General features: G+C 40.9%; 1 protein-coding gene across 8 annotated transcripts in view; it reads right to left on the bottom strand.

Moving 5' to 3' along the window:
• Syne2 (spectrin repeat containing nuclear envelope protein 2) overlaps positions 1-26,564 on the bottom strand; it is a 335,155-nt gene that overhangs the window by 79,430 nt on the left and 229,161 nt on the right. For 7 of the 8 annotated variants that reach the window (XM_013067744.3, XM_021247771.2, XM_087195248.1 and 4 more), the window contains 18 exons: positions 24,161-24,343; positions 22,940-23,068; positions 22,295-22,416; positions 22,014-22,155; positions 21,291-21,422; positions 19,932-20,084; positions 19,633-19,842; positions 15,171-15,272; positions 14,162-14,281; positions 13,822-14,022; positions 12,094-12,267; positions 10,630-10,761; positions 6,293-6,489; positions 5,363-5,495; positions 4,943-5,125; positions 4,380-4,526; positions 2,534-2,710; positions 808-963 (listed from right to left, as the gene is read on the bottom strand). In XM_013067744.3, the coding sequence (XP_012923198.2) occupies positions 808-963; positions 2,534-2,710; positions 4,380-4,526; positions 4,943-5,125; positions 5,363-5,495; positions 6,293-6,489; positions 10,630-10,761; positions 12,094-12,267; positions 13,822-14,022; positions 14,162-14,281; positions 15,171-15,272; positions 19,633-19,842; positions 19,932-20,084; positions 21,291-21,422; positions 22,014-22,155; positions 22,295-22,416; positions 22,940-23,068; positions 24,161-24,343 (2,793 nt within the window). Of the gene's footprint in view, positions 1-807; positions 964-2,533; positions 2,711-2,824; positions 2,846-4,379; positions 4,527-4,942; positions 5,126-5,362; positions 5,496-6,292; positions 6,490-10,629; positions 10,762-12,093; positions 12,268-13,821; positions 14,023-14,161; positions 14,282-15,170; positions 15,273-19,632; positions 19,843-19,931; positions 20,085-21,290; positions 21,423-22,013; positions 22,156-22,294; positions 22,417-22,939; positions 23,069-24,160; positions 24,344-26,564 lie in introns of those variants that run through there. The other variant, XM_087195251.1, reaches the window with a different exon arrangement.

The following is a 26,564-nucleotide window of genomic DNA, read 5'->3' as shown; positions in this document are numbered from 1 at the left end:
GCACGTGATGTCTGCAGCCTCGGTGACAGTGACAGCTACGGTACCTGGATGGGAGTGAGTTGCCCCTCAGGCAGCGCTGCGGGAGGACCAGGCCATAGGGGAGGGGCTGTCTCCAGGGCCATGGGACCTGGCAAACAGACCATACTCACACACCCAAATGCTCCTTGGACACTGGACCAAGGGACAAGAGGTCCGTTAAAACGTAAGACCCAACAAGCAGAAGAAAATTATATTCCTCCAGTGAAACACAGAATGAAATACCAAAAATAATGGAAAATTCAGAGAAATTTTGCCAGCATTGGGCAAAGTCATAAAGAACACCAAAATTGGGAAGCACCTAAATCAAAATTCTCTGTGAATATTTTTTCCCTTGGGAGTAACTAATATTTGTATCACTTAAGAGAAGCAATGACCAGGAAAATACCTTCTCATTATGATATAAAACAGCACTTTGCAATTGTGTAAAACCCAGGGACAATGAGCTAGTTTCTCTAAGGAATCAAGTGCGGTCACACCTTTCACAAGACAGCAGTGCCATGTAGCCCGGGTGTGCAGTGGTTGGCTCACCTGGGGTTGCGTATGGATCCCCTGTGGTACAAAAGTATTCTTCTCTGTGGGACACAATTGCCTAAGGATGCCTCTCTCAGGACACAATCCTGTCACTAAGCAACACACAACTATACATGTAGGGTGGGGTGAAGGAGTCTCCAAACACTCTAGCACCCATCCCTCTTCTCGGGGCAAGCATGGGGACCTCGGAGTCCAACCGCACCATGTGGTATGTGACGGTCACTGTCTACTCCTCACCCGACAGTCCAGGAGCTGCTTTTCAATGGAGATCACGCTGGCAGGTTTTTGTAAAGTTTTCAGTCTCTCTTCTTGTGCCTCCAACCAGTTATTCAAAATTTTTATCTTGTTTTCATGCTCAATGATGCTTTCCAAAAGTTGTTCTAAATGTTGTATCTGTAAGTGGTAAATAAAAATAGGACAAAAAAAAGTCTTACTTTAAACCCCAATGCTTAAAAAATGTAAATGGCATAATAGGGTATTTTGAAAATGGTAAGTTTTCTTCTTTCCAAATTTTTAATATCTTGCATAAATAGACTGGTAATTTTAGAATCAAGATTAAGTCAGCAAGTAGGATTTATAATTCTTCTTTTTAAAAAAACATTTAAAAAAACTCAAATTTTAAGTGAAAGCTAATCTGCTGAGACAGCTGCTATTTTAGAATTTCATAATAGCTTTACAAAAATAAAATGATGTCGCTAACCTTCAATGTTTTCACCACATCCTCTATTAATACAAGTGCAGCTTAAAGAAATTTTCTTTCCCCTGACTCTCTTCATTAGAGTTGCTTAAAATTTTCCATCAGTACTAACAATATCACAAATTGTTCATCAATGTAATAATCAGTTTTTAATTCCATGATTCTTCTCACATCTAATACAATTTTTATTAGGTAATAGTCACAGTATATATGAAGTTTTTTATATGCTGTAAGCACGCACTGTTGTCACATATGCTGTTATGAGTTTTAAAAGACTGCCCAATAGCTTATCAAATGAACATAGTATCATTTTTTGGTTTTGCTTTGTTTTTTTGAGACAGGGTCCTGCTATGTAGTTCAGGCTGGCCTTGAACTCATTGTGTAGCCCAGGCTGGCCCTGAACTTGTGACAACCCTCCTGCCTCAGCCTCCCAAGTGCTGGGATAACAGGTATGGACCACCACATGCAGCTAGACATAGTATCATTTGATTAGTTATTCCCTTAAAGTTAGAAATTAAGCTAGTGTACATTTTTGTAAGTATAAACAACATTGAACACTTTATGTATACCTTTTCATTTTGGAAGGGTTGTTTTAAAATAAATACCTAACAGTTGGATTGTGGGGTGGGGATAAGATGATCTGCATGGTTTACATTTTCCCAGTGCTTTCCAAAGGAGTATTCAAACTACTACAATATGAGCAACATGATAACTGAGCTATTTGGGCTGTCTGCTCTTGTTATTTGTCCATCTATGTACTTGAATCTTGATTGCGCAAATCTATTTGTACGCATTCTTTACACAGAGATCAATAATTTGTTACTACCAATATAAATAATATGTAAATATCTTTCAGTAATAATTTTTTTCATCTTTTCTGAGGATCATGAAGTGAAAAAGCTACCGAAGTCATATGCGCTTTCCTTCCTTTTCACAATCACTTCAAAGCCGAAATAGCTTTGCCCCTTTTTGAACATGTGCTCTCACAGAAAATGTCAAAAGCTCTGTACTTTCAGTAGCCTGAGATGAAACTCAACATATTCTTAAATACAATGTCTTTTCTTCACTTGTCTAAATCAATTTCCCACTAAGAAATCTCAACAGACGTAGAAGAATTATTGTCATACTCTGTTGTATGTGCCTGTGGAAGACGCTGAAACACAGGATTTATAAAAGAGCTATGATTGTGAATCAACTATCTGAACATCTTCTTGGAAAGTGGTATTTTGCAAGGTCCAAACCATGCAACTATGGCCCTGAGCCCACCTTTCGATTCAGGGTTCCGTGTACTCGGTGCCATTGGCAGTTCATCTCCCCCAGGTGCTCTGCAAACTCCGTCCTTTCATAGCGCTTGCTTTCTACATCACAGGTGCTTAACTGAAGTAGTGACTGGTTAACAAAGTCAACTATCCATTGTTTATAGTCCAATTCCATTCTAAACTCCTAGAACACACAAACAAGCAAAATTAAACACCCAAAGCCTGAACAGTTCTCCCTTAGTTGTCCTCTAGGGGGTGCCCCACTCCCATCCATTAACCCTGGGGACACTTGAGTTACCTTCCATCCCCTCCAAACCCATCAAGAGGCTGCTTTATGGGACTGAGATTCTTTTTGTGAATGACACATTCCTGGGAACACAGAGACAGGCTGTTTTGAGACAGAGTGGAAAGTCCAAGGGACCCCTGTATATGTGGCTGCTGTCAGCTGAGGACATCAGAGTGCTGGTTCTGACAGATGGTTCCTGTGAGAGGCTGCCTGAGAGCAAAGCTGGATTCTGGGGCATCCTGAGACTTATGGGGACCACAGTATAGGAAAAAGAAGATTTTCCAGGAAAGCCAGGACACTTTGAGGACGTCTGTCAATTTAGGCAGCTTCTGATGGGGAAGAGTCTAGGCCTCTCCAGGCAGTCTGAATGGTGTGGAACTCTACAGCCATCTAAGCCCACCCAGGGCTATGAAGCCTGTCACCTTTTGGGCTTTATCCAGGAAAGTTCTGGAACCTTCTATGGAGACTTTCAGGGGAACTACATGGTACATGCTAGGTTACTGGAGCTGGGGTATCCTTTTTAAAGACTAGGCAGTGATGGTATATAAAAATACCTTCCTCTACTATCATACTTGGTGAATAAGCCATTCATCTTCTGCCTGTCAGAGATTAGCTCCATCAGCCTTCAGGTGTTTGACAGCAAATGGCTGGGTTCTTCGTTCAGCTCTGTATTCCCAGTGGCCAACACACTGCCCAGCATACAATAAATGGTTGCGTGTTCCTTGTTCAATATTAATTAAAACGACTTGAAATTAAAAATCATGGAGGAGGCTACAGTCATACTATTTGTAGAAGGACATGAGCTTTTCTTCCTTATCCTGAAAGAACATTTATTAACATTTGCTGTGGTGAGACACTGGGCTATTTGGGGGGAGGTGAAGGACAGCGCCTACTATCAAAGAGCTGTCAAGGGCCGGGGATTTAGCTCAGTGGTTTCGCCGCCTGCTGGGCAAGCTCAAGGACCCGAGTTCCATCCCCGGTACCAAAAAAAAAAAAAAAAAAAGCTGTCAAGGTGGAGAGACAGCTGAGCAAACAAATGATTACTATACTGGGTGACAGAAACTAGCAACGGCATCATGGAGACATCTAGTCGAGCAGTCAGCTAAGCCTACTGGAAAAACCAGGGTGGATTTGTTAGTGAGGAGGACTTGAGGTGAAGCTTGACGAACACCAAGGAGGACTTCTACAGCTGCCAGTAGCAGTGGCACTGCAGCCTGCATGGGAGCACGAGGAGGAAGAGCTCTCAATGTGGGAGGGGGACCCACAGCCATCTCGCCTGCACGGAGTTTACATGGGGGTATGAAGAGATGAGGTTGGGGAGACAGGGGGCCCTGGGTTCACGAAAAGCTTGTACTGTCCCATGGTGGTGGGTGCTACTAAAGGGGTGTAAGTGGAATAAAACCAAGTCAACTAGTTCATGTCTCCAGAATCATCCCCCACTCCATGTCCTACCCTCAGAATTAGATTTTCTGAATTATATCCCACATGTCTCTTGGTTCAGCATTTCCCCTCCTCATTGTGATCTGCCTTCTTGTTTAATAAAAAGACCTCAGCTCCTAGCATTTACCTTGAGCTTCTGAAGAAGTCCTTTCACTTGAGATGCAGAACTTGGAGAGTGCACAGATTCTTCATCTGCCATTTGATGTTCCACACTGTTCATCCAGCTAATCATTTCTGTGATTGCGTTACGAGATGGCAATTTCTCCATCTGAAGCTGCAAGGACAAAATGATTTTCATTTAATTACCTGCAGTTAACAAAAATGAATCAGGGCATCGAGAAAGATGATATCTGGTTTGATAAGAGGTCCTGCTACATAATTATGCAGGTTACCCACGAAAAACAAACCCAGAATACAAGCTTAGAATAAATGACCCCAAAACAATGATAAAGACCTTCATATAAACTGAGACAGTGGCACAGATAAACTGAGAAATAAAGTAATTAAGCCTGATTTCTCTCTTAAGAAAGATCTCATTGGAAGAGAGTCCAGTAATTAAGACCTGTATTCAGTGGTGCCAGGGAAAGATAGGTGGTGTCAATGAAAATTATTGAGTCAGAAAAATAATTTTAAAAGAGTTGTGAGCTACTAAGTGAATGCTAATCAAATGCGGGGTCTTTCAACACTTACCTGGTGAAGCTTTTCCTGAATATCTGGAAGCTGTGTGATGAGTAGTGTCCATTTTTGTTCAAACTGGGCTAAAGAAGCACGAAGCGTCGCGGTGTCTGCTTCTTTGAGGTGAAGAAGTTGGTTCCCAGTACTCACAACTGCAGTCTTCAGGGAGGACTTTTCATCAACTTCCTTTGAAAATTCCTAAAGGAAATGGTTTAAAAGATTTCAAACGTTTGAAATTTAAATACAGTCAGAACAACTGGTTAGAAGGCAAACCTGAACATAGTAAATGAATACATTCCCTCCCTCCCACAGTTTCTCTCCTGTCAGGTACTACTCCAGACATGAGTTACACACTGGAGAGCAAAGGGGACGGAGATTCTCAGGCAGCCTTCTCGCTGACTGACCTTGATCTAAACATATCCTATTGTAACTTACAAAAAATTTCTTTATGTTGCTTCTGATGGTATCCAAGTCCTGAGACACATTGAGGGACTGTTCTTTCCAGTAATTCAGAGTTTGCTGAGAAGATTCCAACCACTTGGTTAACTCATCCGAATCCCTGTTATAACTAATAGGGGCAAAGCAGGAGAGAGGAAGATTACAATTGTCCTCTGGTGACATACACCACTAGCATATTTTCTTCTTACTTTGATGTATATTTTCTTGTGTTGACTAGCCTTATTATTCAAAAAACAGTGACATTTATCTGATGAAAATATCCAAACACAGTGCTGCCCTTTCATAACGTCAGGTTATAACTTTAGGCAGCTAGCCTTCCAAGATGAGAAGAGGGCTTAAACATCTGTTTTTCTACCATCTTCCAATGGTTCAGTGTTACACCAACTGAGCAAAACAAACCCTCTGAAGAATTCAAAAGACTTTCTCAAATGATTCTGTTGGTTCAAATCATTTAATTTTGTTCAAATTTTGAAACTTTAGGAAGAGGGTAGGAAAACTGCAATATCCCAGTATAAAGGTAACTTGTAAGTTATTTCAAATACAACTCCTAGTTGTTACACTGTTTTTTTTTTTTTTTTTTTGGTACCAGGGATCAAACTCCGGTCCTTGTGCTTGCGAGGCAGGCAGTGGAACCACTGAGCTAAATCTCTAGCACAACTCCTAGCTTTTTGTAGAAATATGTAAATATTTCTAGCAAATTTACTCTATATTATTCTGGGTCTAGCAAACCAGTAGCAGAGCCCAATATTGGATCCCATTTGACCCAGAAGGAGATGCAACAGCTTTAGATTGTTGATGAGAACACAAGAAACCTGTAGACTGCATGTAAAATTTAGGTGACTACAGAATTCCTTTGAGGTCTTCTCCACAGCAAAATGCAAGCTAGTCCATCCTCAGGCACTATACCTGAGCAGATGCTTGAGCAGCGTTTGCAGCCGGTGGAGCTCGTGGTCAGACTTCTTGTTCAGTGCCAGCCCTTGCTCCTCTAGCCGGGCAATCTGGCCCTCCAGCTCTGGACAGCTCACACACACCGCCAGCTGTCTGCCTTCACTCAGGGTTTGGTACAGCCGGGCATGCTTTCCTTCAATGTTCCTTTTTATTTGCTAGTAAGAGCCACGGGGTGAGTTATTTAAAAGAGAATAAAATCTGCCAATCTATTCACAAGTACGTGCTTTAAAAACATACGTTACACCATTTGACCCAGCTATTCCCCTGCTGGGGATCTTCTCAAAAGAATTAAAGGAATCATACCACAGGGATATATGTGCACCCATGTTTATAGCAGCACAGTTCGTAATAGCTAAGTTTGGAAACAGCCCAAGTGCCCATCAACTGGAAACTGGATAAAGAAGATGTGGTTTTTTTTTGTAAAATGGAGTACTACTCAGCCATAAAGAACGAGAAGCTACAGACATTTATAGCTAAATGGACGCATATTGTGGCCATACTCATAAGTGAAATAAATAGGACACACGTGTAAATACTAAATAGTTTCTCTAGTGTGAGAAACAGAAAGTGTAAATAAGGATTAAAATGATTAAAACAAATAATTGATAATTTGAAATAGGAAGAAAAGGTCCAAAGGGGTAGGGGTGGTGGGAGGAGATGGGGAAAGGAAAGGAGAGAAAGGAAAAATTATGAGAAAAGAAAAAAAATGAACGAAGTCTATGTAAATAGGGAAGGATGGTGGGGGTGAAGGGTGCACAGGTAATGGGGAAAAAAATAAGAACCAAGATACATCATGTACAGGTACAAGCACCCAATGATAAATGTAAATGTATTGTATAACAAAAATGTACCAATAAAAGAATTTAAGGAAAATAAAAAACATACATTACAGGCTATGGAAGAAATACTGATACTTTCCCCCTTTCCAAGACTGTAGACTCACTGGAGAGACATGATTGACAGTTTACTGATCACCTTTCACAAGAGGGTCTGGCGAACGCATTTCTACAGAACAGACCCAACTCCACAGACTTGCCGCATGTGCACAAGGAACCAAAATCCACAGATTCACTTTTTTTCCCACTTTTTTTGTGTTTCCTTTTTTTTCCTCCAATGCTGGGATTGAACCTAGGGCCTTGTGCACGCTAGGTGAGCATTCTACCACTGGGCTACATCCTCAGCTCAAATATGCAGATTTAGATCTAATAATTAATTCTATCATCTAAAAAAACAAAACAAAACAAACGAACAAAAAAACCCTAAGCTGGTAGGCTTGATCATTCTCTCTTTCCCTCTCTCCTTCCTTTCAGATGAGCTCCTGCAGCACTGCCCACACTGGCCTTCAATACCCGCACTCAAGGGGGTCTCTTGTCTCCCGAGTAGCTGGAACTATAGGCACATGTTACCCTGCTTGGCTTTCAGACAGGTTTTGTTTGACCTAAATATTATTTTGAAAATCATACAGAAAATCAGGATTTCCAGTGCCTCCAGAAAACTGCTTGGAAGATGGAGCGTCCCCAGGTGGCAGCCCACTGGACCCAGCAGTCACAGGCCTGCTCCTGAGGGGCCTGTGCTCTCAGCCTGCCTTCCCCAGTCCTCCCTCACTGCAGACCCCACCAGCATTCCTCATTCCTGCTCTCCTGGTCCCCAAGGACACTGCAGCCTAGACATGAAGGAGATGAACAGGAAAGGGGTTTTCCAGTATCTGCAAGATGAAAATTCTAAGGGAAAATAATCATGTCCTAAGTCTTCTGAATGTAAGGATTCGGTAAGGAGAAAGGAAGAGAACTTTAAAGGAATAAATTAAAACACACAGCGTATTACTAAACCCACTTTATGAAGAGAATAAACTTCTTCAAAATTGAAAACACACGACCCCCCCCCCAGCGCCCTCTGTCTGAAGGCGATTATCTTCCACAGCTGGGTGCGACTATGGCCACTTATCCTGACTGCTGTTTCATCTTTAAAAATAAATTAACAAAATAGAACTTCTGCTGTCTTCCAAAGAACTTAAACCTTTTCACAAATTACCAAAAATCCCAGCTCCCTTTAACCACTCTTGTTTGTTCTCTTCTCTCTTGCCTGAACATACTAAACGCTGGGACAAAAGTGTTTAAGATCAATTTAAAAAAAGAAAAGTTCTGGTCTTCCCAGCCTTACATTTAGATCAAGGCTTTCTAAACCACTTCATCTTTAGAATGTCTGTGAGAAGATTAATTCCTCCCTTTTACAAATGGGGGACTGACTGTGCGGGTCCCACGCCAAGTGGTGGCCAGCAGCTCCGGCACACGGCTAAGACACAGGTGTCCACTGGTGAGGGTGACCACGCCACTCACACACACCAACCTCTCCACAGAATGGCCTTGTGACGAGGGCTTTGTGGGATGTCTCTTAATTTTTTTTGGTACAGAGATCGAACTTGGATCCCTGCACTTTCGAGGCAGGTGCCAGAACCACTGAGCTAAATCCCCGGCCCTAGGAAGAGTTTTTTGTTTTTTTGGTACCAGAGATCGAACTCGGGACCTTGCACTTGGGAGGCAGGCGGCGGAACCACTGAGCTAAATCCCCGACCTGATCTCTCTTAATTTAGTATGGTACTTTTTTTTTTTAAGTCTTAGAAAAAAATGATTCTTTTAAAAAAGACTCAAATTTAATAGAGCCATACCCATATTTTATGGGATGTGAGGGAAATATGTTCATATTAGGTTAGCTAATATTAGATTGTTTCTTAATACAATGAGGCTTAAAGTGCTGTTTTCAACTGCATTCTGTATCCCTAGACCAACATCCTCTCCCCACCTAGAACGCTCGGATCTACCTAGTATAGGTCTCTGGGGCACCAAGAGAGTATAAAGCAGGGTTCCAGCCTCTGGCAAGTGTTCCTTACAGGGGGTTGACATGTCCCAAGGAATACCAAGGTCCTGCCATATATTCTGCCTTTCATTTTTCCATGCATTCTATTCAGGCAATAAACCTGTTTTTGAAGTTTTAAAATTGGTAGTTGGGGCCAGGTATGGTACTCAGGCCTACAATCACAGCTACTTGGGAGGTGGAGGCAGGAGGATCACAAGTTCAAGGGTCGCCTGCACAACTGAGGGAGACCCTGTCTCAAGATTTAAAAAACGAAACAAAACAAAGATAACTACCTCTACCCTATAACCCAGATTTTGATTGTGTCTACAGTATTCTAAAATGAAAACTAACTACTTTTAAATTTCTGTTGAGAAGATTTAAAATTTGTTTTTACCTTGCTCATCTTCTCAATGCCACTTGAAAACCATATTAAGGTCTTATTTCTATGGCATTGACACTGGAGGCACAAAAACTTGGATATTAACAAGATTAAAAGTGACACAGAAGAGTTTTAAAGTTTAGAGTCTTTTATGATGCTGGGAGCAGGTAACAGATTTTGTCTGTTTCATAGGCTATGTCTACTCAGGACGTCAGTAAAGCAGTAAGAGGCTAACAGTTTATGAAGTTCTTTCCATTTACAGCTTGTTGCCATACTAATGGTGAACTGAAGTCCACTTCCAGAGAAGGGTGGAACTGGCTTATCTGCATGCAGGAAGGTCATAAAACTGATTAGTAAGGAGCCAGAGCCAAATCAAGGTCTTCAACCAAAGCCAGACACAGGTTTATGCAAATCTGTAATCTCCCTGAATGTGCCTACCACTGAGTAGTGTGATAAACATTTCACTTGTTTTCTTTGCTTTTTAAAAATTAGTTACACAGGCTGGGGATTTAGCTCAGTGGTTTTGCTGCCTGCTGTGCAAGTGCAAGGACTGGAGTTTGATCCCCGATAGCAAAAAAAAAAAAAAAAAAGTTACACAGGGCAGGGGATTTAGCTCAGTAGTGCTGTGCCCGCCTTGCAAGCTCAAGGTCCTGAGTTCAAACCCTGGTACTGAAAGAAGAAAAAAAATTAATTACACAGACGAATTGGTTTCAGTTTGACAGATTTGTGCATGCAAATAACATACTTTGATTCTTTCTAATCCTCCACTGTCCCCTCTAGTTTCACACTTTTGGGGGGGTTTCAATGTGTATGACACATCTTGCTTAAACCCTTCCCCCCTACAACCTGCAATACTTTATTCCAATTCAAATCATTCAGCTTCAAAATCAAGCAACTCAGGGCCGGGGATTTAGCTCAGTGGTTCTGCTGCCTGCCTCGAAAGTGCAAGGTCCTGAGTTCAATCCCCGGTACAAAAAAAAAATAATAAAGCAACTCAGTCAAAACAAAATTCTAAGTGCTGCTAGACCATGCCTTTGATGATTTAGATCAGGAAGCAAAATACCTGGTACAATGAAATCCTCTCCACTACTCTTTCTTCTGTTTCTTCCACCAAACTCACAGAAGGAAATGCAGAGACAAGAATCTCCAGGTCCTTTTCAAGGGATGCATAGTTTTCATCAAATTCTTCCCATTTCTAGAGAATCAACAACAGCACAGTGGGAGTCCTTTTTCAGATTGGTTTCAGGCAATCACAGTGAATCATCAAAACAAAAACCAGCACCAAGGCCACACAAAATTAAAGCACAGAGTTCAGGTGGACCTAAGCAATATCCCTCACTTTAGTAGGAGCTCAGTATCTAATGGAGGATGGTTCCATTGCTTTTGAGGGTGAGGTCTGAAAAACATCCAGGGGTCCTTCATGTTTTAGGCTTGCATGGTCAAGCTGGGTAAACAACGAAGGGAGTAAGGCAGTAAAGTTAAAGTGATACTCTCAACACCATGTAGAGACCTCACAGCCTCGGCAGAGCCCTTCTCTTATTTGGAAAGGCAAAGAGCTAACTTGAACTCCCATGAGGCTGCATCCTCGCCACTGCAATCCCAATCCTATCTAACACTATCCCACTGAAGTGGCAGTGTTCCGAGTGGGAGTATGACTGCCTTACCCTTCATCCTGCCTTGCCCTACTTCCCCCACCTCCATAGAAGCCCACTGGTAGGGTCCCAGCACACCACCCAACTGAGTTATCAACACCAGAAATTATCCTTGGAACAACTTCACTAATTCTGGTATCTATTCAAGTAGTACGTCACCTGGCTTTCATAGGACCTGCAAAGTCTTTTTTAAGTACCATTAAACATTACCATAAATATCAACTTGGCACCCTAACAAGAAAATAAATGATGTTAGCATAAAATAACTCCTTCTAACATTACCAAGTTGAATACTTCATTCTTTTCTTTAAATTTGCTTTATGTGCTAACATTGACCATGAAAGCCTTAATAAGTCAGAAGTGGAAACCTTAAAACTGAAAAGGAAATTTATGCATGCTTAATTTTTCTTTGAACTGAGACAAGAACATCATGAATCCATTTTAGCAATGGAATACCTGGGACTAGAGTCCAGCTTCTGAACCAATAACTGTTTTAGCCAAATGATCTCATTCATGGCCTCAACGTGCCTTCAGTCCTGTTAATTCTTAGATGAAACCAAAACGGGGAAAGATGCCACGCCATCCAGATTTCCCATGAGAAATCCCAGCTAATTTTCCATTCAAGGGGCAGCAGGAAGCACCAGACCCAGGCTCTACATTCCTCCTTGTCAAGGCCTTGCTGAGCTCCGGCTTAACAACTGACAGTTGCTTTATTGATTGATTGACTGATTGATTGGGTACCGGGAACTCAGGACCTTGCGCTTGAGAGGCACGCATGGTGGCACTGAGCTAAATCCCCGCTCTGACAGTTGCTTTTGATACCTGGAGGTGTTAGTAATTTGCAGCTAAGTACAAAGGTCACATAAGTCACATACCTGCAGCAAACTCTGCAGCTTCGTACCACACTGCTGAGCCTTGTCTTCTAGTGACTTAATGTCTGTTACTTGTTCTGCCCAAAATGTCTCTCTCTTTTGTAATAAAGAAGGAAACATCTTGGCAGAGTATGTTTGGATCAACAGCATGTCGGTAACAAGCTTCTGGAAAAATAACTATAACAGGGAAGAAGTTTTTAATATTATTTAAAAATATTGTTATAATCAAATCACTCTAACTTTTTATCCAGCTGTTTTTGTTTTATAATCTAAAATCCCAGAATAGCAGTACAGAGTCATTCATATGTGTAAGAAAATAAAAAGAAAACCAAAATGAATTCCTAAGTCTTTGAAAATGAATGGACTTTTAACAAATTATAAAGAAATATCATCCTTAAGTAATATTTCCCACAAAACAATCTTCTAGGCAGCAAATGTTACTGTGAGTTGACTTTGGTGTCCTGATAGATCTTTCTAAGCCAGTTGTTCTGAATTACTGCGGGTTTTTTTTGGTACCGGGGATTGAACTCAGGACCTTGCGCTTGTGAGGCAGGCGGCGGAACCACTGAGCTAAATCCCTGACCCTGTTCTGAGTTTTAATACATTACTAGAAGGTGCTGATTAATATGGAGAGAGTAAATCTTCAGTGGTGCAAACCAAGGAAGGCTACGTATCCAGCAGACCCAATCCCCAAAGCTTCCCTCTCACTGCTGCTAAGCAAAGCGGCCAAATAGGGACTTTGCTAATTGGGGGTAACAGCAATCCTGGTCGGTAAACTGGGCCATATTTGTACTTCAACCATTTTAAGAGGAAGGCTCTATTCACACAGTTCCTCACCCTTTACAACTCGGCCCCTCCTCTGGTTGCTTGGAGAGACCCTCTTAACATATAAATATCTTCTACTCTTCACAGGACAAATACACAGAAAGATCTGTAAAAGAATCTAGCAAAGGGCCTGGTACACAGTCAGATGATCAATATTATTTTCTTCTCCTCCCTCTACTTTTTTTTTTTTTGGTACCGGGGATCGAACTCGGGTCCTTGTGCTTGCGCAGTAGGCGGTGAAACCACTGAGCTAAATCCCTGGCCCTCCTCCCCCTACTTCTTATTCAATTATTTACCTTTTAATTTTCTTACACTGAGGTCTACCTACCAAAGGAGCTAGTCTATGAGCTTTCTCAAGGTAGAGTCTATTATCAGCATTTAGGTTACTACATATCTTTAGTTGGTGATCAAGAGGATTTAATGAAATGAGTGGAAAATGAATGGATTTATTGTAGTGTGATACTACAGAATAGTACATTTTCCTCATGATTCCAGTTCTCAGAAGACCTTCCCAGTCCTAAATTAATTTCTCCTATTAAATGCTGTCATAGAAGGAATCCGAATTTTAGCTATGTTTTTTTTTTGGTATTGGGTATTGAACTCAGGACCTTGTGCCTTCGAGGCAGGCGGCAGAACCACTGAGCTAAATTCCCAGCCCAGCTATAAATGTTTTTGAATACTCATTGATGACTGTCTGTCTTCTCACTCAACTGAAAGTTCCACGAATGTAAGGAGGTGATCTGCTCTCCCTCACAATCATACTCCTAGAGGTTCCCAAGTTTCCTGCTACATACCAATAAATGTTTATACAAGAAGAAATGGCGCAAAATGGATTGTTTCTACTGAAACTCAGAAAAGTCTTGAGATTTTAGTCCCTGAAAAGGGAGTCTGACGAGTTAGCCTTACCTTATGATTCTGTAGCTGGGCCTGTAAGGCAACTTTACTCTTGGCCTGTCGTAAGTGGCCCTGTGCAAGCTTCTCCTTGCCGATATTCACCAGCTCCCCCAGGCCCTGCAGCAAGGCATCCAACTGGGTCTCCAAGGTGAAGGGGCTGCTGAGTTCTGAGTACCTAGCTCTGAGGATCCCCCACATGCTGTCAAGTACATCCTGAAAGGGAAAGGCGTATGCAAGCATTTTTATCCAACCAAGAAAATAATTCAAATGAAGAGGAGCTATAAACTCTCTTGGAAGAACACAGCCTCCCCTCTTACAACGCTGGTGCTGCGCATGTTCTGCTCAGGCATACCTCCAACTTATGCACCTCCTGCAGGACCACGTGAGGCAAACCAAGCCTCTCTCCTTCATCTCTTAGTTTGGCCACTCGGTTCTCAGAGTTTTGCAGCTCCGCTGTGTACACATCTGCTTTCTAAGTGAGAGATAATACAAAACAGGAAAAGCCTTTAATAAATCAGAGAAGTACATCCGTTAAAGAAGAGAGAAATTAAGGGGAAAAGAAAAGTCCTGTGTGGCCCTCCTTCACCTCCAGCTCTCCATGTCCGTCTCCCCAGAGGCCCAGAGCGCCCCCTCTGTTCCTAACACATTCTGCGAACACACGGTGCCAGTGGAGCTAAAACGCACATCCTTGCATGCACTGCCGTGCACCTCAGCATTTGTCCTGAGGTCAGCACACCTCCCTTACCAGTTCTTCAGAGTTTCTTCACATCAGCATACAAATCTCCAGTGCCCCTTACACAGAGAAATAGCGAGCCCAGTATTGTAAGGATGCACCCTGCTTTAGGAACAGCCAGCTCTTAGCGGACTTTTGGGCTATTCACAGTGCCACGAGGTCCATCCTTCAAGCATTATGTTTATTTTTATGCCCTTATTTTATATCCTGAGGAATAGTGCGAATCCAGCCCTCAGAATAGTAACTGCACATGTAGGTGCTCAATTACTATTTGGTCAAATGAAGTCCAATGGCTCTGGAGCAATAATGTGTTTCAGATTCTGAGGCACAGGCAAATGATCCCCGTGAGCTGGAACAAGTAGTGCTCCACCAAGAAGGTGAGGGCCTCGTTCTCACACCCTCCCTTTACTCTCTTCACTTCCTGCCAGGCTGACGGGTGACAATGGTCTCTTTCTGTTTTCATACACGTGCCTGAGAGAAGTCTTTAAAGGTCAGTAGTGATCGTTTCCATTTCATTGACTTACTCAAGCCCCACCCTGCTCTCAAAGGGAAGAGGTTCAGATACACCAGCGGATGCACAGTGGACGCATCCAAGATGTCATTGACCTGAAATACTGTGATGGATTACCTGGAGCTGGCCACCAATACTCTGGCCGCTGATCTCATTCAAAGACTGTTGGAGGGCTGTCTTACTCTTAATGAGGTGATCGTATAATCGTTTTATTTCATTCTGTGTAGAAAAAATAAATTCAGGAAACTGAGCAATCTCATTTAGCCCTTCATTATCTATCTTAGATTTAGTTGAGTTTTTACAATTTTTCTGACATCAGGAATTTCAAACATATACAAAGTACATCATATCACTGAGCCCCAACAATTCCTGACACCTTCTTCCCATTATGCCTCTCTCCCTAGCTCTCTGGACTGTACCTAACTTCTCTTGATCAGAATATTTTGAAGCAAATATCAGATAATCATCATCATCATCATCATCAGTATGTCATCTTTCATCTCTAAAGATAAAGCTCTCTCCATTCAAAATTACAAAAATACAGCTGGACCTGGTGGCACATGCCTGTAATCCTACCACTTCCAGCCTGAGCAACTTAGCAGTCAGTGAGACCCTATCTCAAAATAAATAATAAAAGAAGGCCTGAGGATGTAGCTCAGTGCCAAGGCCCTGGGTTCAATCCCCAGCACTGTCAAAAAAAGAACCTCCCTAAAACTAAACAAATATAAAAAACCAATATACTCCTCTCAAAATCCATACTAATTCCTTGAAAAGGGTGAAATTACAACAGACCCAGCAGAAATCCAGAGGATCATCGATACCTACTTCCAGAACCTATAACGCCAATAAGGTGGAAAACACAGAAGAAATGGACAGATTCCTAGATACGTAAGAATTACCAAAGTTGAAGAAAGAAGACCTAAAAATTCTAAATGACCAGATATCAATCAATGAAATTGAAAACGTAATTAAAAACTTGCCAACTAAGAAAAGCCCGGGTCCTGATGGCTTCACTGCTGAATTCTACAAGACATTTAGAGAGGAACTACTGCCACTACTGTTTAAACTCTTCAATGGAATTGAAAGGGAAGCAATACTCCCAAATTCACTTCTGGAAGCAAGCATCACTTTAATTCCCAAAGCAGAGAAAGACCGAACAGAAAAAGAGAACTATAGGTCAATCTCACTAATGAACATAGATGCAAAAATCCTTAATAAGATACTGGCAAATAGAATGCAGAAGATCATCAAGAAGATCATAAACGCTAACCAAGTGGGATTCATCCCAGAGATGCAGGGATGGTTCAACATACACAAATCAGTCAATGTCATACACTATATCAATAGAGCCAAGGACAAAATCCATATGATCATTTCAATAGATGCAGAAAAAGCATTTGACAAAATCCAACATGCATTTATGATAAAAACCCTACAAAAAAATTGGAATAGATGGTCTCTACCTCAAACTGATAAAAGCCATCTATGAAAAACCAACAGCCAATATCATACTAAATGGTCAAAAACTGAAATCCTTCACATTAAAATCAGGAACAAAACAAGGATGTCCACTACTACCACTCCTGTTCAATATAGTTTTGGAAACATTAGCCATGGCAATTAGACAAGAGAAAGAAATAAAAGGAACAAAGATAGGAAATGAAGAAGTCAAAATGTCATTATTTGCAGATGACATGATACTCTATATAGAAGAGCCCAAGAACTCCACCAAAAGTCTTCTAGACTTAATAAGCAAATTCAGTAGAGTAGCTGGATACAAGGTCAACACACAAAAATCAATAGCTTTCCTCTACATGAACAACAGATTGGCTGAGAGAGAAACAGGGCAAATAATTCCTTTCACAATAGCATCCAAGAAACTGAAATACCTAGGAATCAACCTAACAAAAGAAATCAAAGACCTCTTCTCTGAAAACTATAGCACTCTGAAAAGAGAGATAGAAGATGATATCAGAAAATGGAAAGACATCCCCTGCTCCTGGGTAGGAAGGATCAACATAGTGAAAATGGCCATACTTGGGCCGGGGGTTTACCTCAGTGGTTCCAGTGCCTGCCTTGCAAGCACAAGGTCCCGAGTTCAATCCCCAGTACTCCAAAAAAAAAAAAAAAAAAGAAAAAGAAAATGGCCATACTTCCAAAACTGCTATATAGATTTAATGCAATCCCAATTGAAATCCCAGCAGCATACTTCATGCACCCTGAGAAAACAATCCAAAAATTCATTCGGAACAAGAAAAGACCCAGAATAGCAAAAGCAATTCTAGGTAACAGAGACATGGCAGGGAGTATCACAATCCCCAACATGAAACTATACTACAAAGCTACTGTGATAAAAACAGCATGGGACTGGCAAAGAAACAGACCTGAGCACCACTGGAACAGATTAGAAGACGCAGAAACAACTCCAGACACACTCAGCCATCTCATCTTCGATAAAGGAGCCAAACACCCTCACTGGAGGAAAGATAGCCTCTTTAATAAATGGTGCTGGAAAAATTGGGTTTCAACTTGCCAAAGTTTAAAACTAGACCTATATCTCTCACCATGCACTAAACTAAAATTGAAATGGATTAAAGATCTAAATAGTAAAATAGAAACGCTGAACTGGCTGAAACAGAGGTTAGGTAGAACTCTTGAAGACATTGGTGTAAGAAAAGATTTTATGAAGAAAACTTCAGTTGTCCATGAACTAGCACAAACAATCAACAAGTGCGATCTCTTCTTATTAAAAAGCTTCTGCACAGCAAGAGAAACCACCAACAGTGTGAAGAGACAACCCATGATGTGGGTAAAAATCTTCACCTGCTGTTCCTCAGACAAAGGTCTACTCTCTCGAATCTATAAAGAACTTTAATAAATCAGACCTCCCAAATTTACAGACCCAATCTGAAAATGGGCATCTGAAATGAACAGACATTTCTCAGACAAAGGAGTAGAAATAGCAAATAAACATAAGAAAAAATGTTCAACATCACTGGTCATTCGAGAGATGCAAATGAAAACAAACGCTGAGATTCCACCTCACTCCAGAAAGAATGGCTGCTATCATGAAATCAACCAATAACAAATGCTGGTGGGGCTGTGGGGAAAGAGGAACCCTGCTCCACTGCTGGTGGGAGTGTAGACTGTTGCAAGCACTGTGGAAATCAGTATGGAGATACCTCAAAGAACTAGGACTGGAAGTCCCATTTGACCCACTATTCCGCTGCTGGGTATCTTCCCCAAAGAATTAAAAGAATTATACCACAGTGATATATGTGCACCCATGTTCATAGCAGCACAGTTTGTAATAGCTAAAACTTGGAAGCAGCCCAATTGCCCATCAACTGGAGACTGGATAAAGAAAAGTGGGTTTTTTATAAAATGGAGTACTACTCAGCCATAAAAAACAAGAAATTAGAGACATTTACTGCTAAATGGATGCACATTGAGGTGATATCTTAAGTGAAATAGGACACACATGTTTAAATATTGAATAGTTTCTCTAGTGTGAGAAACTGAAAGTGTAAATAAGGACTAAAAGGTATAACAGATAATGTGAAATAGGAAGAAAAGGGGCAAAGGGGAAGGGGAAGTGGGAGGGGTAGGGGAAAGGAAAGAAGGGAATGGAATTAATATGAGAAAATGGAAAAATGGAAACAAAGTCTTTGTAAATAGGGAGGAATGGAGGGCTTGGAGGGCAGTGGAATGGGGAAAAAAATAAGAACCAAGAGAGATTATGTAAAGGTGCAAATTTCCAATAATGAATGTCATTATATTGTATACCTAAAATGTACCAATAAAATAAAATTAAAAAAATAAAATCCACACTAATTCCTTAGTATTATGAAGTATCCAGACAGGGCTCAAATTTCTTGAATTGCCTATAATTTTTCCTTTCAGTTTGTTTCAACTGGGATCCAGATGAGGTCTTTATGCCAGGATGGATTAAAATCTCTTACCAATCCTTTCAGCCTGCACAATCCCGCACCCTTTCTATTTTGTTTCTTGGATTTGTGTGCATAAATGAAAAAGCAAGTAACTGGCTCCGGATTTGGCAGACTGCATCTCTACAGGGCTATTTAACATGGTCTTTCCTCCTGTGTGTGTTCTACTTGGATTTCAAAAGCCTGATCGGTTTCAGGTTCGATTTTTCATTAGTGGTTTGTGTTTCCTTCCTTTTTTATCAGATAATTTGAGTAGCTTCCCACCAGCCTCTCTCAACCCTCCCCGCCCCGCTCCCCAATCCACAGGAGAGGATGCCACAGGAATCCACAGGAAACAAAGAGGTCCAAAACGTTAACAACTCCCCCTTGCCTAGAAACTAAAATACAAACCCTCCTGAGTTGCAATTATTAAATGGCTGATGTAAATAAGAAAAGAAACATCACGTTAAAGCTCATCCTAGTAAATTCATACCCAGGACTTTGGAAAGGGCCTCACTTTCAAGTATGTTTCAGCCACAAGCATGGGAGGGTCTCCTCACTTCCTTAGCAGTTCCTAATCATGCCGGGAAGAGGAATGAATAGAAACCAGGGGCCTGTGCTGCACAAAGGCTGCCTTGTGCTCAACACCACACCTGGTAGCTGTGGGTATAGTCGAGGCCAGCTTCCAGCGATTTGTTTCTCAAGGCACCCTTTGCCCGCGTGTGTTCCAGCCAGTCTTGGAGGCCATTGAAACAGTCAAGGAGCAAACTGGTATTCTTGCCAGGCCTAGTCAGGGCTTTCAAAAGCTCATCCTTCTTGTCTTCCAGAGCTAAGTAAAGTTTCTTCAGCTCAAGAGCCAGTTCCTGTGAAGTGGAGAGGAAGATACAGAGAATGAGCTCAGATCTCATGAGGTCTGAGCTCTGGCGGGGCCGGGCTGGCAGGGAGGGCCGACCTCACAGCGTGCCTGCTGGGTGGGCACATCCTCCCGCAGGAGCCCCGGGGTCTGCAGCAGCTCCTCCACGCTGCCAAGACACTGACTGAGCATCAGGAAGAGGTCAAACATCTTCCTCTCCAAACTGACATATGGTTCTTCTGTCACGTTTTCCTGAAATCAGGAAAAAATATTAGGATTCTTTGCCTTTCTAAAAGCACATTTTTTCTGGTTTCCACTGAAATTTAAGTTATATTTTATTTTAATAATAAGTTGTTTCAATCAAACGAGCTCCAAAACCTGGACTAATCAGTGCTCCTATTAATCAGTGAACTAGGACTAGGTCACAGAATAAATAAAACTAGAAGTTTTAACTGAGAAAAACAAGTTTAAGAAACTCAGTCTTAGGTAGTGACTTCACCACTGAATCAGTTATGATGTAAATCACAAGGTGAAGAGCTTCCTTAGCAGGTCCATCCAGGTGGGTATGTGGTCCCTCTTCCCATTGATTCCGGCCCTCCACATTTTAATGTAGGAGAAAGTGGGTCAATGAAATCAAGCACAGCAGGGGGAGGCAGGGGACAAGTCTGAAGGGGTTGATTAGGAGGAGAAAGTATGGCATCTTAAAGGTAGCACTGGAAGCCTGGAAGTGTAGCTCAGTGGTACAGCACTTGCTTAGCAAGTGCAAGGGCCTGAGTTTGATGTCCAGCACTGGAGGAAAGAAAAAATAGATAAGGATAGGCAGTGGGGCAGGGGAAGTAAGGAAGGTCGTTTATGGACTGATTGCAATAATCCAGGCAACCCTTAGATGCGCATCTCCAAAGGAACCCCTGGGCTGTACAAGTGTACCCCAACGAATTAGGGAGCTGTGCACAGATCTGTTATAGCATAAGCGGGTGGAACTACTTTTTCTTCACCCATGGTTGCCTTGAATTCCTGATGAGTAGTTTAGGAGCTTGCCTAGGATTGTAAATCATCATTCCTCCTCAGGCTGCTTCCTGCTGCATTCTCTGATGGATCCCTAATGGTACTGATCACACCACTTCATGAGAAATCTACTCAAGGTTGGAGCCTTGCCTGTACCGTTTCCCTCCCCTCCTTCTCCACCCTGCCCAGATAACCACTGTAGACAGTGTTAATCGACCACTGTTCTCTTTTTTGTTAATTCTGGACTCATTCAGAATCCTTTGCACATAGTACTTTAGGCAGCAACTACAAAATTCAGCAGACTTGGCAAGCAAGGTAAAGTCTATTTGCAATCTTAGGTTCGATTCCATTATGTGGTAAATAAATTCACGATCAATCTGCAAATATGATATTCTATTTCTCTTATTTTTTATGTTATTGCTATGAAGAAAATATATAACACACAATTTGTACCTGTGTCTGAAGATCACTTGCTTCCTGGCACAGATCTTCGAGTTGGGTGGTGTAAGTTTTCAGTTCTTCAATCGTAGGGTATCTGAAGTTATACACATGCACACTGGGGAGAGTACTCATACTTGTGGCAACCTACACAGGAAAGGGAAAGCTTATTAGCAACAGTTGATGCTCTTAATGTAAATAGTAAAAATGTCTTTGCATGCAGTCTTCTGAATTATCTTCTTCATAAGCATTCTTATTTATAAGAAAAAAACCCTGTAAATGTTCCAGACAGCTTTGGTAAGTCACGACACTTATGCAGCACTACGTAGTTTTCAAAGTGCCTTAAAAATTAACATATATTACTCCTTCCTTTACTCCTTCAATAGCTAGTCACTGAGATTATGTGATCCCCGGTGCTGTGCTACACATACTCACAGATGAACCAGACAGACACGATCTTTCTTCTCAGACCTTCTAGTAGGGAAGACAAATAAACCAGTGGGTAGTGTGGCAAGAGCTATGATCAGGAAGCTCAGTGTGCTGCGGAAGCACAGAGGGGCACCTAATGTGGATACCCAGGATGAAGACAAAGCGTGGGCCAAGTGAAGAACCCACCTGGCACCTCTGCTTTCTGAACATAAACTGCCTCCTAATGCGGAGCGTGCATGCTTATTTAATGCACACTCACTGGGTCCACAGGCTCACAGGCTACTGCACTTGGCGCAGACTCACACTGACCTGGGGCTCCACCACCTGAGCCAGAGGCACCTTTACTCTGGACGCCAGTGCATGATGAAGATATTGCCACTTATCACCACTTCGGCCCTCAGATGAAAGGACGGAGTCTGGGGCTTCATTTTCGGGGTCAGATGCTTTGACGCTTTTGACGAAGAAAAAATAGTAATAACAATCAACATACAATTTTTTATTATATTTAGACAACATTTTCCAAATAGCTTTTAATTTTATTCTCCCAAACATAAATCTACTGAATGCTCAACTATTTAAAAATGTTTTACCTTATAGATGATTCCTGAGATGTATCTTTATCCTGTTGGCAATACTGTGGCCATGTTTTCTTAGCATTAAATTCTATGAATTTTATTAAATCTTTTTGTTCCACTGGTTTTAACTCCAGAACCTACAATTAAGATTCAAATAGCTAGATCAATCTAGTTTTTTCAATTAATACTTAAAGATTTCTTCTGTTGAAATAATATAATTTTGAACCACTTCTTTAATCATTGTTTACTATTTCTCTTTTTTGAGTGCTTATTCTTGTTAACTTTCATTTCTCATAAAGCCCACATAAAACACTCAAAGAATAGCCAAGTGTTAAACTAAATTAGACATATAAAAAAATCGACAAAAATACACTGTTTTGAGACAATAAGCATGGCAGAGTTGTAGTTATAGTGCTAAGTTCGCCCTGGAGGTATTTGCTTAGTTTGATATATAAAACAACTTAATAAAGTTCATGTCTCCAGTGGTAGCAGACGGAAGCAAAGCAGCAAATGCTTAAAACTCAGCATTGTTACTCATGCAACATTACCCTGATCACACCTGGCTTCTAGTCACATGCACAGAAACTTTGGTTTAGTCCAAAGGAGATTCCCTCTAGAAGGATTTATTCTTGTCTTACAATTGCTGGTGGCCAAACTTACCTGTTGCTGTGGGACATCTTTTGGTCTGCTGAACTGTGGCCTTTCAGTTGCAATAGACTCCACTTCCGAAGAGTGAACCGGCTGGAGGACTTTTAGATCTTCTGAAGGTTTCTTTAGAATGGTAGGAAGCTGTTAAAAAAAAAAAAAAAATTTCAAGATGGCAGACTACCTAAAAAGAAAGGCCTGGGCTGGGGATTTAGCTCAGTGCTTCCACCACCTCCCTCCCAACCGCAAGGTCCAGAGTTTGATCCCCAGTACCACAAAAATAAATAAATAAGTAGGCCTATCTTATCTCAACTCTACCATTGGGACTAGATAATAGAAAGGTTTTATATGAAGTAAGTGATAGTATTTTGTTATGCACTATAATAATATCAATAATGTACTTATAATAACTTTAAAAATCACTACATTTGATGAGATGATCACTTTATTTTCTCAACCTAATTCATCCAATGAATTACTAAAAGCCAGGAAAATTATTGCCTTCTTTTCTTTAGAACAAAGTAAAAAAAAAAAAAAAATCTAAAAGGGAAACAAGTATTATGATTACCAACTCAAATTTTCCTATTGTCTAAAAAACTCTTTTTAAAAAGACAGTAGGATGAAAGGGAAACCACATGGCTTATGTATCTGCAGCCAGTCTATTACTATGAATATAAGTCCCCAAGTAGGAACCATTTACTAAGTTTGGAGATAAATCTTATATATGTTTTACTCATAGGATGCACATTTTCATTTAGTTATTTGTTTGCTTGTTTCTTTATTTTGGGTTTTTTTGAGACAAGGTCTCGCTATGTAGTTCAGGCTGGCCTCGAACTCCCCCTGTTCAGCTTCTCAGCTGCTGGGATTACACGTGTGCACCACCATGCTGGGCTCACATTTGCATTTATAAGCACAGAATGCTTTCAAAAATCATGAGAACACTTTTATTGTGTCACACTCTGATCTGTATATAAATATTTGTAAATGAATAACAAAAGTGCCCTAGAAACAGGTTGTTTTTTTTCTGATGTCAAATTTTAATCTTATTTGAAAAGGCTTCATTTTCCAGTCAATTGGAGTTACAAAACTCCTTTAAAATACATCCCTGTCATGAAGAAGCCTCACACAAGCCTACAATATCAGTAAGAACATTCAACCCCACTAAACCAAATCAAATCATCACCAACAACCTAGAAAAGAAACCAGCACCTCTGGCTACACAGGGCTGTATTTTACCTGGTCCTCACTGTACTTCTCCTGAAGCATCATCTGGACTTTTTCCAAATTGCACTTCACAGTCTTGAGTTTCAGGGAAAGAACTTCAGCTTCTTGTTGAGTAGTTCCACTATCTCCCAGGCCCTGATCTTTACAAGTCTCTAACAAAGAGGCAACTTTGTGCTCAATCTCTGTCAGCATAGCCTAGGAAATAAAGTCATGTACTTAGTCTCAGTGAAGGTCATTTAAAAAAAATTTATTTTTTAAATAGGTGCTGGTGATTGAACCCCAAGAGCCTTGTTCGTGCAGGGCCTGTGCTCTACCAATGAGCTACACCCCAAGCCAAGCCCACAGTGTTGGTCTTAAACAAGTGGTGTCCTCAAAATAAGTGAGATTTACTCTCTTTACCTAAGGGTCCCAGAAACACATGGAAGGGACCCTGGAAAAACAAAAACTTCCACATAATTCCTGTGCTTTTAAGCAGGGATGCAACACCACACCAAATCTGATTGCAGATATCCCTTTCTGAAATAAAATCTGAAGTCTAAAATAAGCAATTCAACAATCACTTTAGAAAACCACCACTGAATGTATCCGTTCGAGCACAATGGATAGGAACACGGATGCTGGCACTGACTACCTGAGTTTGGATCCCAGCTCTACCACTTAGTACTGCGTACATTTAGGCACCTTACTTTCTATGTGCCTGTCTCTAGCGCTCTGTAAAATGGGGTTAATAACAGAATTTCCCACCTCGGGTTACTGTGAGGGATTAATGAGACAAATCCAGGTATTCCACCCTTAATCCACATAATCTGGATTTAATCAGTTAAAATTATGTACATAGTCCTGTGCTTAAAAAGCGCTGAGCACAAAATTAAGTAAAGAATGTTGACTATTCTTGTTATCTGGGTGTCAAATAGGAATTTAAAAAAAAAAAGAAACAAATATTTCATACAACTATTTAAAAAATTCTTCTCCTTGTTCTTTTTCTTCTCTTTCTCCAGCCAAGTAAACCTCCAACTTTAGAACACCACAGAAGAAATAATTTGGAACATAAAAAACTTAGTCATGATACAAGTGGCCAATTTATACAGAGGTCTAAAAATAAGTCAGCTGGCTGAAGTATGTTTCCCAGTAAGTCATGGTCATTGCATTTCTCCTCGATGGGTCAAGTGTACCCTCTCCTGGGGCTCAGGAGCCATACGGCCGTGCCAACAGGCTGGGCACACAGTCGGCAGCAGAAGCATGCTCACATTTCATTTCAACATCACAATTACTGGCACTAAAACTCAGTGAGTGACTAAGAACAAGTTCAGGTCCTTGAGGGACATTTAAAGAAAATTTCTATCCTTAAAATACATTTTCAAATAATATATAACTCTTTCATCCAAGGAAGCTACTTACAGCCTCTATAGATAAGATTCTTCTGAGCTTAAATGACACCTACTCATGCATTTAAGAGTGGCTTTAAAAAAGTGCACGTTCTCTTTTCACTCAGTTATTTTATATGTACTTTATGTGTCTCCCTACCACGTTTCACAATTCCCATTTTAATGGCAGCAGGTTGATACTCTGTGATTCACTTAACAATTTCCCTCTTGTTACCACTTTAACAAGTTCAATAGGGCCATATGGGCATGACTGTCCCACCAGGCAGCCCGTACCATCCATTGGGACTGTCTCATTCCTCCTGATGGGACAGTCACGCAGGTACCACCGGTGATCCAAGCAGCAAGAATGTGTTACGGTGCTTCCAGGTCTTCACTTTTGTAACCAATGCTGCCATAATTATTTTTCTCATTTTAAATTATTTTCAGGGGGTAAATATGAAATAAAAGCATTCTTAGGTCAAAGATGATGGATATTTTATATGCTGACAACTGATCTCTCTAAACACTGAACCAACTAGACGTAATTACCAGACTTTAGTGGACGTATTTTTCTAGATTTTGCTACGATGATATAATTTTTGCTAGTGTAATATACAACAAAACGTTAGCTGTTTTACCTCACGTGTTTTTAATAATCAAAGCAAAATATTTCTTATCATATATTAAAGTACCAAATATAATTTTTCTTGACTAATTTGTTTGCTCCAACCTATGGCCGTTTTTCCACCAGGAACTTGGCCTTTTTACAGACCACTTGCAGACTTTTTATATATTTCAACATGAAACTGTGTCTTACTGTTATGTGAGTAACCAAAGATGGTACTTGTGTATTGGCTTCTATGTTGTTTTTCCTAGCGATTCAGAACCATTATTAGTTCTGCTGCCTCCAGACTCAAATTTTTTTATGCATTTAGTGGCTTTAAATATAGCCCAAATAAGCATATTTTCAGCCATTCAGAGCCTGTCTGCTTTGCATATACCTCAAATCCACACTGACATCTGCCAGCCATGAGGAAGGCAAACCTCAGGTA

Source organism: Heterocephalus glaber, unplaced genomic scaffold (genome assembly GCF_053883595.1).
Source record: "Heterocephalus glaber isolate CG9 unplaced genomic scaffold, H.glaber_assembly_v1.0 deba00001608, whole genome shotgun sequence".
Taxonomy (NCBI): Eukaryota; Metazoa; Chordata; class Mammalia; order Rodentia; family Bathyergidae; genus Heterocephalus; species Heterocephalus glaber.
Note: the sequence above shows the minus strand (reverse complement) of the source record. Positions and strands in the feature narration are given on the sequence as shown.